Consider the following 14,272-nt stretch of genomic DNA (forward strand, 5'->3'; position numbering starts at 1 on the left):
ACCTCCAGCCAAGCAGCTCTGGGTGGGAGCAGGGATTAGGCGGAGGCTGGTACTGGGACCCAAACAAGCAGGCTGGGGGAGGTAGGGCAGCCCCCATCCCTGCCCACCATATGGATTCCTCCACCCTAGTCCTCACTGCACTTGGGGAGCAGCGAGGACAAGCTCCCCTGGCCTCAGAGGGCTGTGCCTTCGGTCAGCTTTACCCTTGCCCCAGCTGCTCCTGACATGCTGTGTGACCCCAGGCTAGCCACACAGCATCTCTGTGCTTGGGGAAGACTAAATGACCCTGCATCGAAGACCCTAAACCTGTGATCCGTGCCCCTTCCCGCTCTCACCAGACAGGCCTGAGGCTGGCAGGGAATGTGGTCTGACTTCATTTGCCACCACTTGAGGGCCAGACCTTGGGGACCGAAGTTGGGCTGGGGTGGGTGAGACAGGTGGGGTAGGAGAGAGCTTCAGCCAGTGTCCTGCAGCTGCACACCTGCTGAAGGCTGTGAGCTCATGGTTCTTAGGCTCAGGGTTGGAGCTGGCCATTCCTCTGTCACTGACACAGCTGCCTCTACCTCACATGCCACTCTGATGAGCTTGTGGTCCACTCAGACCCCAGACCCCACATGCTAGCAGGCAGGCCCACCCCCAGGTCCTGGGCAGGGCTCGAATCACCTGCTCCAGCATGTGCCAGCATCTCTGCAGGGCCCAGCATGCCGTAGGCACTCAGGGAGTGTGCAGGTGGTTAATGAGTGACAGATGACCAGGTGGACATTGGTCTTGAAGGACTCAGGGTTGGAGATGGGACCATCCCAGGTACCAGAAAGGGAAGCATGCGAGCAGCCTTGGATAAGGAGACAGAGCATGGTGAGGGGACTGTTTCCTTGTCACACAAATATGCGTGCCCTGGACTGCCTGAAACAGACGTGACTCTGGCAGGTCACACTTGGGCCACTCTGTAAGCTGCAGCCCTAAGACAGCTGAGGTGCCTTTGTGGCCCCAGCCTGGCCTATCTGGGGGTAGGAGGTGTGAAGGTTGCAGATTCTAGGGCCCACGGTGGGCTGCAGGGGTTCTGAGGGAGCCCCTACCTGGGGTGCAAGGGGTCCCTGGTTACACGGGGCTGGAGTGGGGGCTGAGGGGAGACAGCAGGGGGAGGCATAGCTCCTGCTTGGCCTTACCCACCCCGGGGGCAGGGGCCCCACTCAACTGCCTCTTTTCTGTTCTGGGGGCCTGGTAGGGGAGGGGAGCTCCCCAGGACACTCCCCGCAGGCTGGGCTCTTTGCCCTGCTGAAAGGGGTTGCTGAAGCATAAGTGTGCCCCCCCCCCGCGCCACCGCCAATTTCTGTGCCCTCCCCCCCCCCACCAATTTCTGAGCCAGGGGTGGGGCCGACACAGGCCTGGGTGAAGGTTTGGGGGAAGGGATGGTTCCATTCCACCAGCCCTAGGTGGCCTCTGGCTCCAGGCCTTCTTGGGAGGGGCAGGTGTGGAAGGCAGTTTGGTCTCCTGCAGGCCCCTATCTACTCGGGGACAATATTCTGTGGGGAGCGGCTCCCCACCCACCTGCCACCCACACTTGTCCACAGGCCCCAAACCCCACTTCAGAGAGCACACGGGGGTCTTCCCAGAATGCCCACCCACTGCCCCACCCTAAGGGCTGGCAGGTGGGAAAGGGTATCACCCTTTGTTGTTGTTTTTTTTGGCCATGCCACATGGCATATGGGATCTCAGTTCCCTGACCAGGGATTGAACCCGGGCCACGGTAGTTAGAGCCTGCAGTCCTAACTGCTAGGCTACCAGGGAACTCCCTCTGGTACTGCCCAGGCCTCTGCTTTGGGAGCGACCTCAGAAGGGAAAGCAGTGGGCTGGTGGGCCCTGCCAGCCTTGTCCAGCTGGCAGGGCCCTGGGTTTGCGCAGGGCCCTGGGTTTGCACAAAGCCCAGCACCTGCGGCTGTGGGTGGGAGGGGAGGGTGGCCACGCTGCAGGGTGAGGGGTCGCTCAGCCTGACCCCCAGCCCAGAACTGCTCAGCTCCCTTGTTTTTTGTTTTTTTTCCCGGTACGCGGGCCTCTCACTGTTGTGGCCTCTCCCGTCGCGGAGCACAGGCTCTGGACGCGCAGGCTCAGCGGCCATGGCTCACGGGCCCAGCCGCTCTGCGGCATGTGGGATCTTCCCGGACCGGGGCACGAACCCGTGTCCCCTGCATCGGCAGGCGGACTCTCAACCACTGTGCCACCAGGGAAGCCCAGCTCCCCTGTTTTGAGTGGGGGAAACAGGCCAGCCAGAGCCAGAGGCGGTCCTGCCTCCTCGCACGAAACTCTCCTGCCCTGTCCTGCGCTGCCCTGCCCTGCAGGGAGAGAAGACAGGCGCCAGCTGCTGGCTGCCCACTGGGGCCCTCACAGCTGGGGGCCAGGCTGACTCAGACCTGACACCCCTGGCTGAGGGGCCAGTTTCCCGGAGGGGGCGGGGCAGGCTTGCTGGTTGGTTCTGAGAGAAGGGCCAGCGGCAGCACAGACACTGCTGTGGAGGCCTGTGAAGGTTTGACCTGGGAGCCCCCCGAGGCCCCGCACTGGCCCGGGGCAGTCATGGGTAGGGTGACATGGTGGGGGCGGGGAAGCAGGGGGGACATCAGAGTGGCTGTCCTCCACAGACTGTGGCCTTGCAGACTGCTCAACCCCGCCTGGGGTCCTGTGGGACTCCCACCCACGGCAGCCTCTTGCTTCTTCTCTGCCTCGGTGAGTCATGAGGGCGGGTTGCCGCAAAACGCTGGTGTGCAGAGAGCACAGAGGGCAGCCAAGGGTCCTCAGGGGGTCGGGGCCTTAGGAAAGGCTCTACCTGCTCTACACATCCTCTCCGGCTGTGGGCAGTGCCCCCCAGCCCCTTCCCGGGCAGGTGTCCCGAGTCCTGGGCAGGTGCCCCTGATTCCAGAGAAGTGTCCTGAATCTCGGCAGGTGCCTTGAGTCCCAGGCAGGCTGTTAGCCTTGTCTCTGCCCCCAGAGATGACTGTGTCTGGCACCCCCGCTGCACCACAGTGCCCTATGGGGTTGGAGGCAGAGGCAGGGTGGTGATGGGGGCACAGGCCAAACTAAGGGTGCCCATGGGACAGGTTTCTGCCTGCCCTGAGCAGAGGGGCCCCAGGAGGAGGATGTGGGAGGCCTGTGCTCCCTGGTTCGGTGTCATGGGCCGTGACACCATAGGGTGAGGGGCCTAACCCTCTGCTTCCACACCCATGGAGTGTGCATGGGGCTGGAAGGGGCCGGCTTTGCCTCCTTCCTACCCTGGGTGGAGCCCCTGCCATCCCTTCGAGCCTGGTGTCCCTTCCCCTGCAGGGTGGGTGCTACTTTCCAGGGCCCAGGCTGCAGACACGGAACTGGTAAGGCCCCTCTGGGGAATCAGGGGAGGGTTTTCTGGCCCTGGGTGGGGGTCCTTGGAAGCCAGGACACTCGCGGCTCAGTCCCAGCCCTGCTCTGTTCTCAGGGTGTCATGACCCCATGGCTGCAATGGGACCTGTCCTGGCAGCGGCCTGAGGTGACCATCATCCTTCTGAGGGCCCAGCGGTGCACAGAGAGTGAGCACGGTGCCCAGCTGCGTGGGGAGACTGGGATGGGGAGCTAGCATTGTGAGGTCTCACTTGTCCACACCTGCAGCCCTTCCTAGCCACTCAACTCATTCAATCATGACAATGCAGGAGAGTGAACAAAATTGCTCCATTTTGCTGATGGGTAAACTGAGGCCTGGAGAGTCATGTGGTGCCCAGGGTCTCAGCGTGGGTGCAGAAGGAAGAGGAGGTTGACAGGAGATGGCCAGCCCCCAACCCACTGCCTGCCCCTGCAGAGAAGGCCTGCCCCCCGGGGCGGAAGGCCCAAGTGTTGGACGAAAACCTTGTCTTCTACGAGGAGTGGGAGCTGGAGGCTTGTGTGGACGGAGCCCTGCTGGCCGCTCAGATGGACCAGGTGAACCTGGTGCCCTTCACCTACCAGCAGCTGCACATTTTCAAGCGCAAATTGGATGAGGTAGTTCAGGACTCCCGCCTGCCTGCTGTAGCACAGTTTTCCCAGCTGCCCGGGGAGTGGCGGCGGCCGTCACAGTCCCTTCACCCGGAAGTTCTACCCACAGGGGTACCCTGAGTCCCTGATCCAGCACCTGAGGTACTTCTTCCTTTGGGTGACCCCCGAGGACATCCACAAGTGGAATGTGACTTCCCTGGAGACCGTGAAATCTCTGCTCAAAGTCAGCAAAGGGCATGGGATGGATGCTCGGGTGACTGGCTGCGGAGGTGGGGAGGGGAAGGCACAGGGTTTGAGGTTGGGCAGGCCTGGGGGGCACAGAGTGTGAGGTGGTACAGGCCTGGGGGTTGCACAGGGTGTGAGGTTGTGCAGGCCCCAGGGGATATGTCTCTCCCTGCTCCACGCCACTGAGTGGCCTCCTCCCACAGGTGGCCGCCCTCATTGCCCGCTATGTAGGGGGAGGGGGCCAGCTGGACAAGGCCACACTGGACACCCTGGCCACCTTCCCCGCTACCTACCTGTGCCTCCTCAGCCCTGAGCAGCTGGGCTTCACGCAGCTCAACGTTGTTTGGTGAGTCCTGGGGTCTGTCAGGTGTGGTGGGTGTGCTGTGCTCCGAGCTCACTGCCCGGCCTTATGCTGCCTCCTCAGGGCGACCAGGCCCCAGGACCTGGACACATGCAGCCCATGGCAGATGGCTGTCCTCTACCCCAAGGCCCACATCGCCTTCCAGAACATGAGCGGGTCTGAATACTTCACAAGGATCAAGCCCTACCTGGGTGAGCCCGGGAGGACGTGGGGGGCGTGATCCCTGAGGCTCCCCCTCTCATTGGGCAGCCTGCTGGTGGTGTGACTGGTGGTCAATGTGCCCTCCATCCCTCCAAGTGTGTGTAGGCTGAGACCCTGTGAGTTCTGGGCACCCCCAGCCTATCTTCCAACCCAGAGGGTCAGGTGGTCACCAGGCAAACCAGGGTCCCAGGAATTTCTTAGGAAAAGGGACTCTTGGTAAAGGAATTGGCTTCTGGTAGCCTGTTGTCAGAGGGTGAGACTGGGGGTTGCTGCAAGGTCTCACACTTGGGGGCCCCTCTCCCCGTGGGCAGGTGGGGCCCCCATGGAGGACCTGTGGGTTCTCAGTCAGCAGAACATAAACATGGATGTGGCCACATTCAAGAAGCTGCAGAGAGAGGCTGTGCTGGTAGGGCCATGGAGAAGGGCAGGGCCTCTGGTGTGGCGGGCTCTCAGGAGAGGCAGCCAAAGCCCCCTCCGAAGTCTGGAAGGGCCAAGGAAGGGTCTGTGGGTGGGGCAGCATGGGATGGTTTGGACACAGTAGAGGACAGCAGCCTTCTGGGGAAAGGCAGGCAGACCCTGAGCCCTGTCTGGGGGCTTTGGCAGCCGTGACCATTGCTGAGGTGCAGAAACTTCTGGGTGCAAACCTGGTGGGCCTGAAGGCTAAGGAGGGGAACAGCCCACTGCGGGACTGGATCTCCTGGCAGTCGCAGGAGGACCTGGACAGTCTGGGGCTGGGGCTCCACGGCGGCACCCCCAACGGCTACCTGGTCCTGGACTTCAACGTCCGAGGTGGGCTGGGGTGGCCAGCCGGGTGGTGTCGGGCAGAGTGAGGGGCAGGGTCTGAGTCACCTCTTCTCTGTGCAGAGGACTCCTCCGGAGGCCCTCACCTCCTCAGACTAGGACCTGGACCTGTGCTCACTGTGACCCCAAGTCGGCTCCTGGCCTTGATCCTGAACTGACCCCACTGCTATGCTCTGGGAACTGGGCCCTGCCATGGAGACACCACCTGGCTGGGAGTAGGCCTGGGTGGTCTCTGTCTGACCCCGAGGGCACCAGAGCTCAATAAAAGAAGCCCCATCCCCCCTCGAAGAGGTGCCCTGTGGTGTTCTGAGAACTGGGTGGGAGGGCCCTGATGGCTGTGGCCCAGTTGACAGTGTTCCCTGGGTTGCAACCCTCCTCTTTGCACTTGGAAAGGGGAGGGACTCCAGGCAGGGGGGCCCTCAGGGCCTTCCTGATGCTGCTTCCATTGTTGGGTCTCCCCCCAGGCCAGGCCAACACTCAGGGTGGCTTCTGGTGACACTGCTGCCCCAGGAGATGGCAGGCTGGAGTCCTGATCCTAGTTAAGAGGGTCTCTGTCCCTCCTCAGGCCCAGAGCAAAGGGACACAGGCAGGAAGACCACCTTGTCCTTTATTCAAATCAATCAGCGAAGTCAGTCCGCCGAAACCCCTCCCCAACCCCAGTTCTTCATCTGGAAGAAGCCAGAGGGCAGGGGCAGCATCTCCCTCACTGGCTGGGGCAGTGACCCTGGGCCCAGGTCCTCAGTCTGGCTCCAGGTCCTGGGAGCTGGGTGTGGGCAGGGACTGGCCCTGCAGGCCCCTGGGATGTGGGACGTGGCCAGGTCCCCTGGGCATGGGGCAGGCATCTTGGTCTAGGCAGGCATCCAGCTCCACCTACCAGCCCCGGTTTTCCTGCAAGTGGTGCTGGGGCAGCGCTGTCTTTGGAGGCCATGGGGCAGGTGCCCTGTGAGTGGTTCCAGCTGGGCCCCAGGGTGCTCCAATACAGCAGCCACAGGAGGCCTGACGGCAGGGCCACAGCAAGTGGCAGATACCCCAGGTGGGCTGCCTGTAGGTGGAACATGGAAGGAGCACCCTTCAGTCCAGCTGGGAGCCCCCAGGCTGTCCTGCCTTCCCCAGGCCTGGGCGGCCCCTGCGCCGGGCTCAGGGCTCACACCATCCCTGTGGGTGGGGAAGAGCAGTGAGGACACCCATGTACAGCTGCTTTTCTGGGTCCCGATGGGGACCTCAAAACTTCCCCACTCTCCACTTTCTGCTGCTCAGCAGATTTTGGAGGAGGTGTCCCTCAGCAGGCAATGCAAGGTGAAGCCAGTGTCACCCAGATGTCACCCGAGGAGGCAGATGGAAAGAGTAGGCCAACTCTTGGGCGCAAGACAAGAAGCTAGTAGCAGTTGGGGGAGGGGGGGCACACAGGGCAGAGCGGGGATGGCCCGCTGGAGTGGGGAGGGTGGGTGCAGGCATACCTGAGCTGGGGTCAGTGCTCCAAGGCCGGTCTGAGGTGGGGACTAGATGGGGCATCCAGGGGATGGTGTTGGGGGTCCCAGTTGTCAAGTGGGTGAGGCCGGTGGGGCCGGTTGGGTCCGTGTCCAGGCCCAGCTCGCCCAGGGCTGACCGATTGAGGCTGCAGAGCCAGGAGCTGATGGTGGGGTGGCTGTGAGCCTTCTGCAGGTCCCCCATGTTCTGGCCCAGCAGCGTCGTCACGTTGCCCACGCTCAGGCTCTGCGAAGGGAGCGAGGGGTCGTGGGCGGGGTCAATGCTTGGCCAGAGCGCAGGGGTGAGACCCAGCAGAACGCACCTGGAGAAGTGACCTGGGGCCCACACTGCCTGCACACCTCCGACTTTGGGGTGGGTGTTGGGGCCTGCAGACCGTAACCTAGGCATCCTCGTCTAGGCCAGCCCCACCCCCTGACGGGTAGCCCCCGGCCCACCTGCAGCACTCGGGTGTTCAGACTGGTGAAAGCGTCAATGTCCACGGAGACGTTAGCCTGGGGCAGGTGCCGCAGCTCCTCCACGGGGGCACCGCCTAGGGGCGGGGCAGCGATGAGGGGCGGGGCTTCCGGGAGGCGTGCCCTACGCAGGGCGAGGTCTCACCGAGGTAGGGGGAGGCGTGAAGCTGTAGTAGGCGTCTACAGTTCTGGCGGTGCCGAAGGCCTCTCGGGCCTTGTCGTAGAGCACGTTCTTGCGGCTCTGAGGGCAGGAGGAGATGTCCAGGGCTCCGGCCAACCTGGGTGGGGGGTGAGGCTGATGGGCAGGCCAGAGGCCCCTTCTCCTCTGGACGCTGGGCCTGGCTCCCGCTTTCTGAACCACAGCTTTCCTCTTGCTCTCCGTGCTAGGTTCAGTAGTGTCTCCTCCAAGTTCACGTCCACTCAGAACCTCAGAATGTGAGCTTATCTGGAAATAGGGTCTTTCCTAATTGTAGCTGTAATCAAATTAAGATGTGGTCATACTGATTTAGGGTGGACCTTGAATCTAACGACTGGTGTCATAGAAGAAGGAAACTTGGACACGGACACAGTGGGAAGCCAGCTGTGACAGAGGCAGAGATGGGGGTGATGCAGCCCCGAAGCTGGAAGAGGCAGGAAGGAGCCTCCCCTACAGGTTTCAGAGGGAGGCCGGCCCTGCTGACACCTTAACTTCAGACTTCTGGCCTCCAGACTGTGAGAGGACACATTTCTGTTGTTTTTAGCCACTCTAATCTTTTGTTACGGAGGCCATACGAAGGAAGCTAATTACCTACGATGGCCTGGCCTGGGCCCCCACCGGATCCTTCCTTGGCCGAGGAGTGGAGGTAGCTCTGAGGTGTGGGGGGTGGGTTGCTGGGTGGGCTCACCGAAACTCCAAGGGCCGGATGGCCTGGATCTGGCGGGGGCTCATCCAACAGAGGCGGGAGCCCCCGTTGGCCACAAGCAGGGCACTGGTGATGGTGCCGATGTGGTCCAGGAACTTCTGCAGGATGACCTGTGGGCAGGGTTCGGGTCTGCAAGGCCAGGGTCAGCGGGGTCCCCTGCCCACCCCCACCCCCACCCTCACCTCTGTCTGGTTCTCCAGGGCCCCGTCTGGGGCCAGCAGGGCCACGACCGTGTCCTTGGACGTGATGTGCCACTGGCCAATCTCCGCATGGGAGTAGAGGTAGGCCAGCGAGGGGATGAGCTGCAGCTGCTCCTCGGGGACGCTGCCTGGGTAGACCTGCAGTGGGAGGCAGGTGGTGGTCAGGCCACACGGCCGGCCCACCACCTGCCTCCCACTGCCGGTCGCTGGCGCACCTAAGCCAGCTTGGCCTTGACGACTTTCTGGCACTGGGTGGGCAGTGGGTGCTGCAGCAGGGGGTCCAGGTTGGCCCTGAGCACACGGCTGCCCAGGCAGGACTCTAGCTGCACGCAGTCGTAGCGTACCAGGAAGAGGTCATCGTGCAGCGTGGCTGCAGTGATGTTGCCAGGGATGCAGGGTCTCCCTGTGGCAAGGTGGAGTACGGGTGTTGAGGACCCAGCTGGTCAGCACTGCTGCTGACTTTGGGCCCCACCTCACTCCTGACCTTGACCCTTCCCAAGCTTGACTCCTAGCCAAAAACTTGGCCTGGACCAGACTGACTCAACCCTGACCTTGGTCTCAACTCCCAGTCCAGCCCCACCAGACTCTGACCACTCCCCTCAACCTGGACAGAGACCCTGGGCCAAGCTCAGGAGGTCCAGGCAGAGGGTGCCATGCCTCTGGTGCCCCCACTCCGGGATGAGGAGCCTGAGCAGGGGGAGATGCGAAATCCCCAGGCCATGGTGGCCACACTGACCTGTGTCCTGCTTGGGCCGTGAGGGTACCAACTTGGCCTTGGCCTCGAGGAAGCCAGTGCCAAAGCGCCTGGCATCACACTGGCTGAGCTGCCCTGCCCGTGGCCACTATGGCCACTATGCTGCCAAAGAAGTCTAGGCCCACGGCCTGGCGGGCGGGCCTGGAGAGTCCACACCCTGGGGAGGGCCACCAGGGCCACCTGTTCCCTCCTTCCTCCCCACAGACAGAAACTCTGTGACGGGGAGCGACTGGGGACAGCAGTTGGGCATCAGAGTGGCTGCCGGCCGACCATCAGGCCTGGGCAGGCTGGTGGAAGGTTGGCTGGATCCCCACCTGCCCCGGGGTGCTGCCCTACCTCCTGCAGCTGCATCCACAGGCTGGGGCTGATGTAGGTGGCTAGGGGTCCCAGAGCCTGCAGCCCCTCCAGGTTCCAGGAGCCAGAGGGCCTGGTGTGCGAAGGGGGCTCTGTGTCGGGCCCTGAGCAGCACCCAGACCCCTCAGACCGCCTACCCTCCCTGAGTGCCATTCCCAGGGCCTGCCCAGCAGAGACTCTCCCACCCCAGGCCTCTGGGCATCTCAAACCCATACCCCATAGGCTGCAGGGTCAGAGTGGGGTGGGAGCTGGGTCAGAGGTTAGAGGTCAGTGGGGCTGTGGACATTGATCTCCAGGCTGCCTCCTCTATCAGGTGGAGGAAGGGAAGCCTGGGCAGATGGCATGGGCCCCCACTCACCCGAGCCTGGTCCTGCCGCTGGCCAGCAGCCTGTTGAGGGCAGCCATCAGCTGGGGACAGCGCCGCAGGTTCTGCAGCACATGGGGGTCTGCAGCCATGATGCTGGATGCATCTGTGTCACACACCAGGACCCCGAGGAGCAGCAGGTCGGAGGTGCTGAGGCTCGGGCGGGGCCCTCCCTGCAGGACAGCAGGTCAGCATGAGCCTGGTCCCACTGCCCGTCACCTGTCCTGTCCTGGCCTGGCCGGCCCACGGTGCCTACCAGGCAGGCCAGGGCCCTGTGCCGCAGGGTGGCCCTCTGGTCGGGCAGGTTGGCCAGCAGCCCTGTGTTGCCCTGGGCTGTGCGGCGGACGAAGGCCTGGCAGTCGGCTTCCCTCACCTGTGTCAGTCTGTGGGAAGGTTGGGGGGCTGTCAGGAGGGGGGGAAACTGGGGGGCCTCCGAGTGACTGAGGTGTCCCTGGGGAGCATGCTCAGCCCACGCGGCTGGGTGCTGGGCGGGGAGGGGCACTCATTCGTAGAGGAGCAGCAGGTTGGTGGGGTGGAGCTCGAAGTCGCCCTGGAGGCCTTGCCGGGCGGCCAGGTTGGCCAGACAGCTGAGCTAGGCAGGGCAGGCAGCGTGTCGCTTCCTTGCCCGGCCGGGGGCTTGCCAAGCCCCTTTCCCTCTGCCCATCTTAGGGCCCCCCACCTACCTCTCAGCCCCCGTCCCCACGTCCACCCGTCCCCTCCTTCTGCCTGCTGGCTCTCTGTCCCTGGACTTCATGTTTTCCTCTTCCTGCCTCAACCTCCACAACGAGAACCGGCCTCAGAACGGGTCAAACCCAGCTTGAGAGCCCCCTCTCCTCTGGCATCAGGCCCTTGCCCACCCCAGCCCCCACTGCACCACATTGGCTCACTGAGGATCTGCTTATCCAATGCACCCCTGCCTGGACGTCTTGTCCCACTTACTTGGCCTACTTTGGGGTTGTTTCAGATTTATTACTAATTTTATATTAATTTTATAATAAGACAAAATAATAGCTTTCTTTTTTTCCTTCCTTTTATTAAACTCAGGGACTGGTGACGCTTGGGTCAGCTGTGGGTCCAGGTGAGCTCAGCTGGCCCCTCTCACAGCCCAGGTGGAGGAGAGGCCAGCAGGCTGGAAGATCCCTCGCCCTCGGGGAGCCTGGAGGACCTGCCACAGGTGCCAGATGGAGGCCAGGTAGGCAAGCCCTCACCAAACGAAGAACAAGAGGCAGGAGTCTGTGGGTGATTGGTGAGAAGTCCTGGAAACAGTCCAAAGTGGGCCACACTGGAACATCATCCAGGGGAGGGAGAAGCCCACCTCAGAGGCTAACTTCCTGTCCGCTGGGTGACCTGAGGGGCGCATCTTGTGTCAGCTAGAGACAATCGTGCAGCTCTCCAGCACAGGGCCCTTGTGCTCAGGAGAGCTACTCCGTGTCCTGGCACCACATTCCTGGCCCTTGCTGCCTGGGTCCTCTGCCAGGGATGCCTCCCTTCCTGCCCGTCCCCGGGGCCCTTCTCCAGGGAGTCTGCCCTTGCCCTCGACACCCAGGCAGTCTTGGCAAGGGCCGCCGCTGACCTGCCAGGCTCCGAGGAGGACATGCTGCGTCTCCATCCTCCTGATCAGAGCGGCAAGCTGGTCCCGGGCTAGCTGACTGGCCGGCTGGCACCAGAAGCCTTGCAGGAGGGAGGTGTTGGCACTGGGCAGAAAGGAGATAGACAGTGAGGGGCAGAGGGAGTAGGGGTCCCAGACTGCAGCATTTGGGGTGGAGGTCAGACTCCTCAACACAGGGTGGGGGTGAGAGACCCAGGAGGTGTGGACAGCAAGGCTCTGGCTGTCAGCATATGCATACCACACATTTCCCCCGAGGGCGCCCTGTTGGTGCTGGGCTCTGAGCTATGAGCAGGGCTTAAAAGTGGCCCCTGTCCAGACTCAGGGTCTGGTTGAGGCCCAGTTCCAGAGCTTGGGGCTCTGAGGTCCCAGCGATGGCTGAGGTTTTGAAGGGCACCTGTTGGGTGTCTGCAGCCAGGCCTTCCTCGTGATGTGAATCTAGTAAGATCCGTGCACAGGGGAGGGTTAGGTCTCATGAGACCTTAGCCTGGGCCCAGCTGGTCCAGCTTGGCCTCCAGCCCTGCCTGATCAGTCAACTGACTGATCAATTGATTGATGGCAGATCAGTGGCTTCCAACCCCCACCAGGACAGAGTCTCAGTTTGGGACCTGAGAGGGCAGCAAAGCTTGGGGCAGAAAGAAGAAAGCTGAGAGGCCTCAGGACAAGAAGTGATTGTCGGGACTTCCCTGGCAGTCCAGTGGTTAAGACTCCGTGCTTCCAATGCAAGGGGTATGGGTTTGATCCCTGGTCGGGGAACTAAGATCCCACATGCCGCATGACGCGGCACCCCCCAGAAAAACAAAAAGTGATTGTCTGCCGGGCCGAGGTGGGGGACCCGGGCCCCAGCCAGCCGCGATGGCCTGGGGTCCTGTCCCAGCCATGTGGGTGTGACTCTGATGAAGGACACCAGCTGCCCTGAGCCATCTCCAGCGAGTGACCTGGGCAGGCAGGGCCAGGCCCCCCATATAGGAGCCGGGAGTCAGTCCTGCCCCGGCCATGTCTGGGCCGTCAAATGCAGACCCTGGAGATGGTCCCTCCTTCTCACCCCCACCCAGGCCTGCCAAGGAATCTGCTGGGGAAACTTGATTGTGACTCCGAACCTGCACTCACCTGGCCCACATGTTGGCCCTGCTGACATCCAGCCCTCCCTGGGTGGCACCCTCGGCCTGGGGATGAGAGCAGTGGGCAGTGAGTGACACCAGGAAGGTGAGGCCTGGGCTCACCAGGGCACTTGGAACAGAACAGGCCATAAGCATCTGTGTGGGAGCGTCCAGTGTCGGTCTCCCCAGGGCTCCCTGTGTCCCGGGTGGGCCTGTGACAGCCCCAATACGGAGTCCTTGGGAGCTCCACGGTGCTGGTCACCTGTGTGCCAGCCTGGGTCTGAGCGTGCTGTGTGACCAGGTGAACATGTGTGGCAGTGTGTCTATCTGTATACACGGCTGTCTGATGCTGCATGCCTGTGCCCCTAATGGTATGTACAGTGGTGGTGGTGTATACACAAGTATGGTGGGGTGTACATGTGTGGGATGGCATGCATGACTACACAGTAGACCTGTGTGCCTGCTGGTGTGGCAGTGTATACATTCTGTGACGATGTGTAGCTGGTGGCATGTGACTGTGTGTCTGGAAGCATGTACACACCTATGTGATGGCCTGTATGCATGCCTACCCGTGTCCACGTGTGTGCACCTTCTCCCTCCACCCCCTGTGGCTCTGTCTTCACAGTCTGAGCCCTGAAACCCCCGAGCAGAGGGACAGGGGTCAGCTACCACCTTCTCCTGCTCCTCGGTTGCTCAGTCCCTTCTAGCCATGGCCCGCCTTGTCCCTGCCTTGTCCCCAACAGGACCCCCACCCGCAGTGCCCCATCTGTGCCACCCCCTTCCCTTCCCAGACCCCCAGTAGAGGCTCAGGAGGAAAGAGGGTGGTCCTGCTACCCCGAGGAGCCGGCCATGGGAGCTGCCCCCCAAGAGGGGGAGGGAGAGTCATCTCACCTGCTCTGGGGCCCATGGCTGTGTGGTGCCCACTGGTCATCCTGGCAGGAAGGCACCGGGGTCACAGGCAGAGGGTCTGGGTCAAGCTGGAGAGGAGACAGGAGGTGGTGAGGCCGGGGCAGGGTACAGAGGGGAGGTCACCACCCAGGGTCACACAGGACAGGTGCCATGCAGGGCAGGTGACCCCGAACCTTGGGCTGCAGCCGTGTCTCTTCGTCTTTCAGGAGGGCACAACCCACAAGCAATGTGTCTCTGGAACAAAAGGGAGCAGCAGAGGGGGAGCCAGGCCAAATCCCGGCTTTCTTATCACAGGTCAGGGCTCAGGGGATCTGCAGCTGGGCTACTGTGTCTCCAGTGGACAGCTCTCTCAACAGCTCGGAGGTGGGGGTGGGCGGCGGTCCCAGTGAGACCCTGCAGCAGCTGGGGTGAGAGGCCTGCTGGCCCCCAACCTGACCTGGTGCAGCCCCAGCTTCACCCCCACACCAGGTGGCCCAGGCAGCCCCCTTCCCTTCTCAGGGCCTCGGATGCCCAGTGAGACTTGGCCCCGGGCACAGCCCATGCTGCAGCCTGCTGGCAGCTCTGG

General features: G+C 62.6%; 2 protein-coding genes across 2 annotated transcripts; one reads left to right on the forward strand and one right to left on the reverse strand.

The window, feature by feature from the left end:
• Window positions 1-3,466: 3,466 nt before the first annotated feature.
• On the forward strand, window positions 3,467-5,607 carry MSLN (mesothelin; the record flags this gene model as incomplete). The annotated part of the gene is made up of 7 exons (XM_079945445.1): window positions 3,467-3,551; window positions 3,818-3,996; window positions 4,088-4,314; window positions 4,358-4,561; window positions 4,640-4,767; window positions 5,089-5,256; window positions 5,381-5,607. The coding sequence occupies 7 exons, from the start codon at window positions 3,467-3,469 to the stop codon at window positions 5,605-5,607; spliced, it is 1,218 nt and encodes a 405-aa protein (XP_079801571.1).
• Window positions 5,608-6,207: 600 nt separating this feature from the next.
• LOC307198474 (mesothelin-like protein) lies at window positions 6,208-14,248 on the reverse strand (the record flags this gene model as incomplete). Its single annotated transcript, XM_079945446.1, is given in 20 exon segments — window positions 6,208-6,341; window positions 6,453-6,620; window positions 7,036-7,291; window positions 7,501-7,595; window positions 7,664-7,679; window positions 7,682-7,796; window positions 8,403-8,530; window positions 8,603-8,758; window positions 8,839-9,023; window positions 9,351-9,457; window positions 9,459-9,502; window positions 9,711-9,801; window positions 10,087-10,265; window positions 10,349-10,475; window positions 10,599-10,684; window positions 11,666-11,786; window positions 12,809-12,928; window positions 13,690-13,775; window positions 13,881-13,941; window positions 14,139-14,248. Coding segments are annotated over 20 exon segments (2,385 nt in total).
• Window positions 14,249-14,272: the final 24 nt, after the last annotated feature.

Source organism: Stenella coeruleoalba (genome assembly GCF_951394435.1).
Source record: "Stenella coeruleoalba genome assembly, chromosome: 15".
NCBI lineage: Eukaryota > Metazoa > Chordata > Mammalia > Artiodactyla > Delphinidae > Stenella > Stenella coeruleoalba.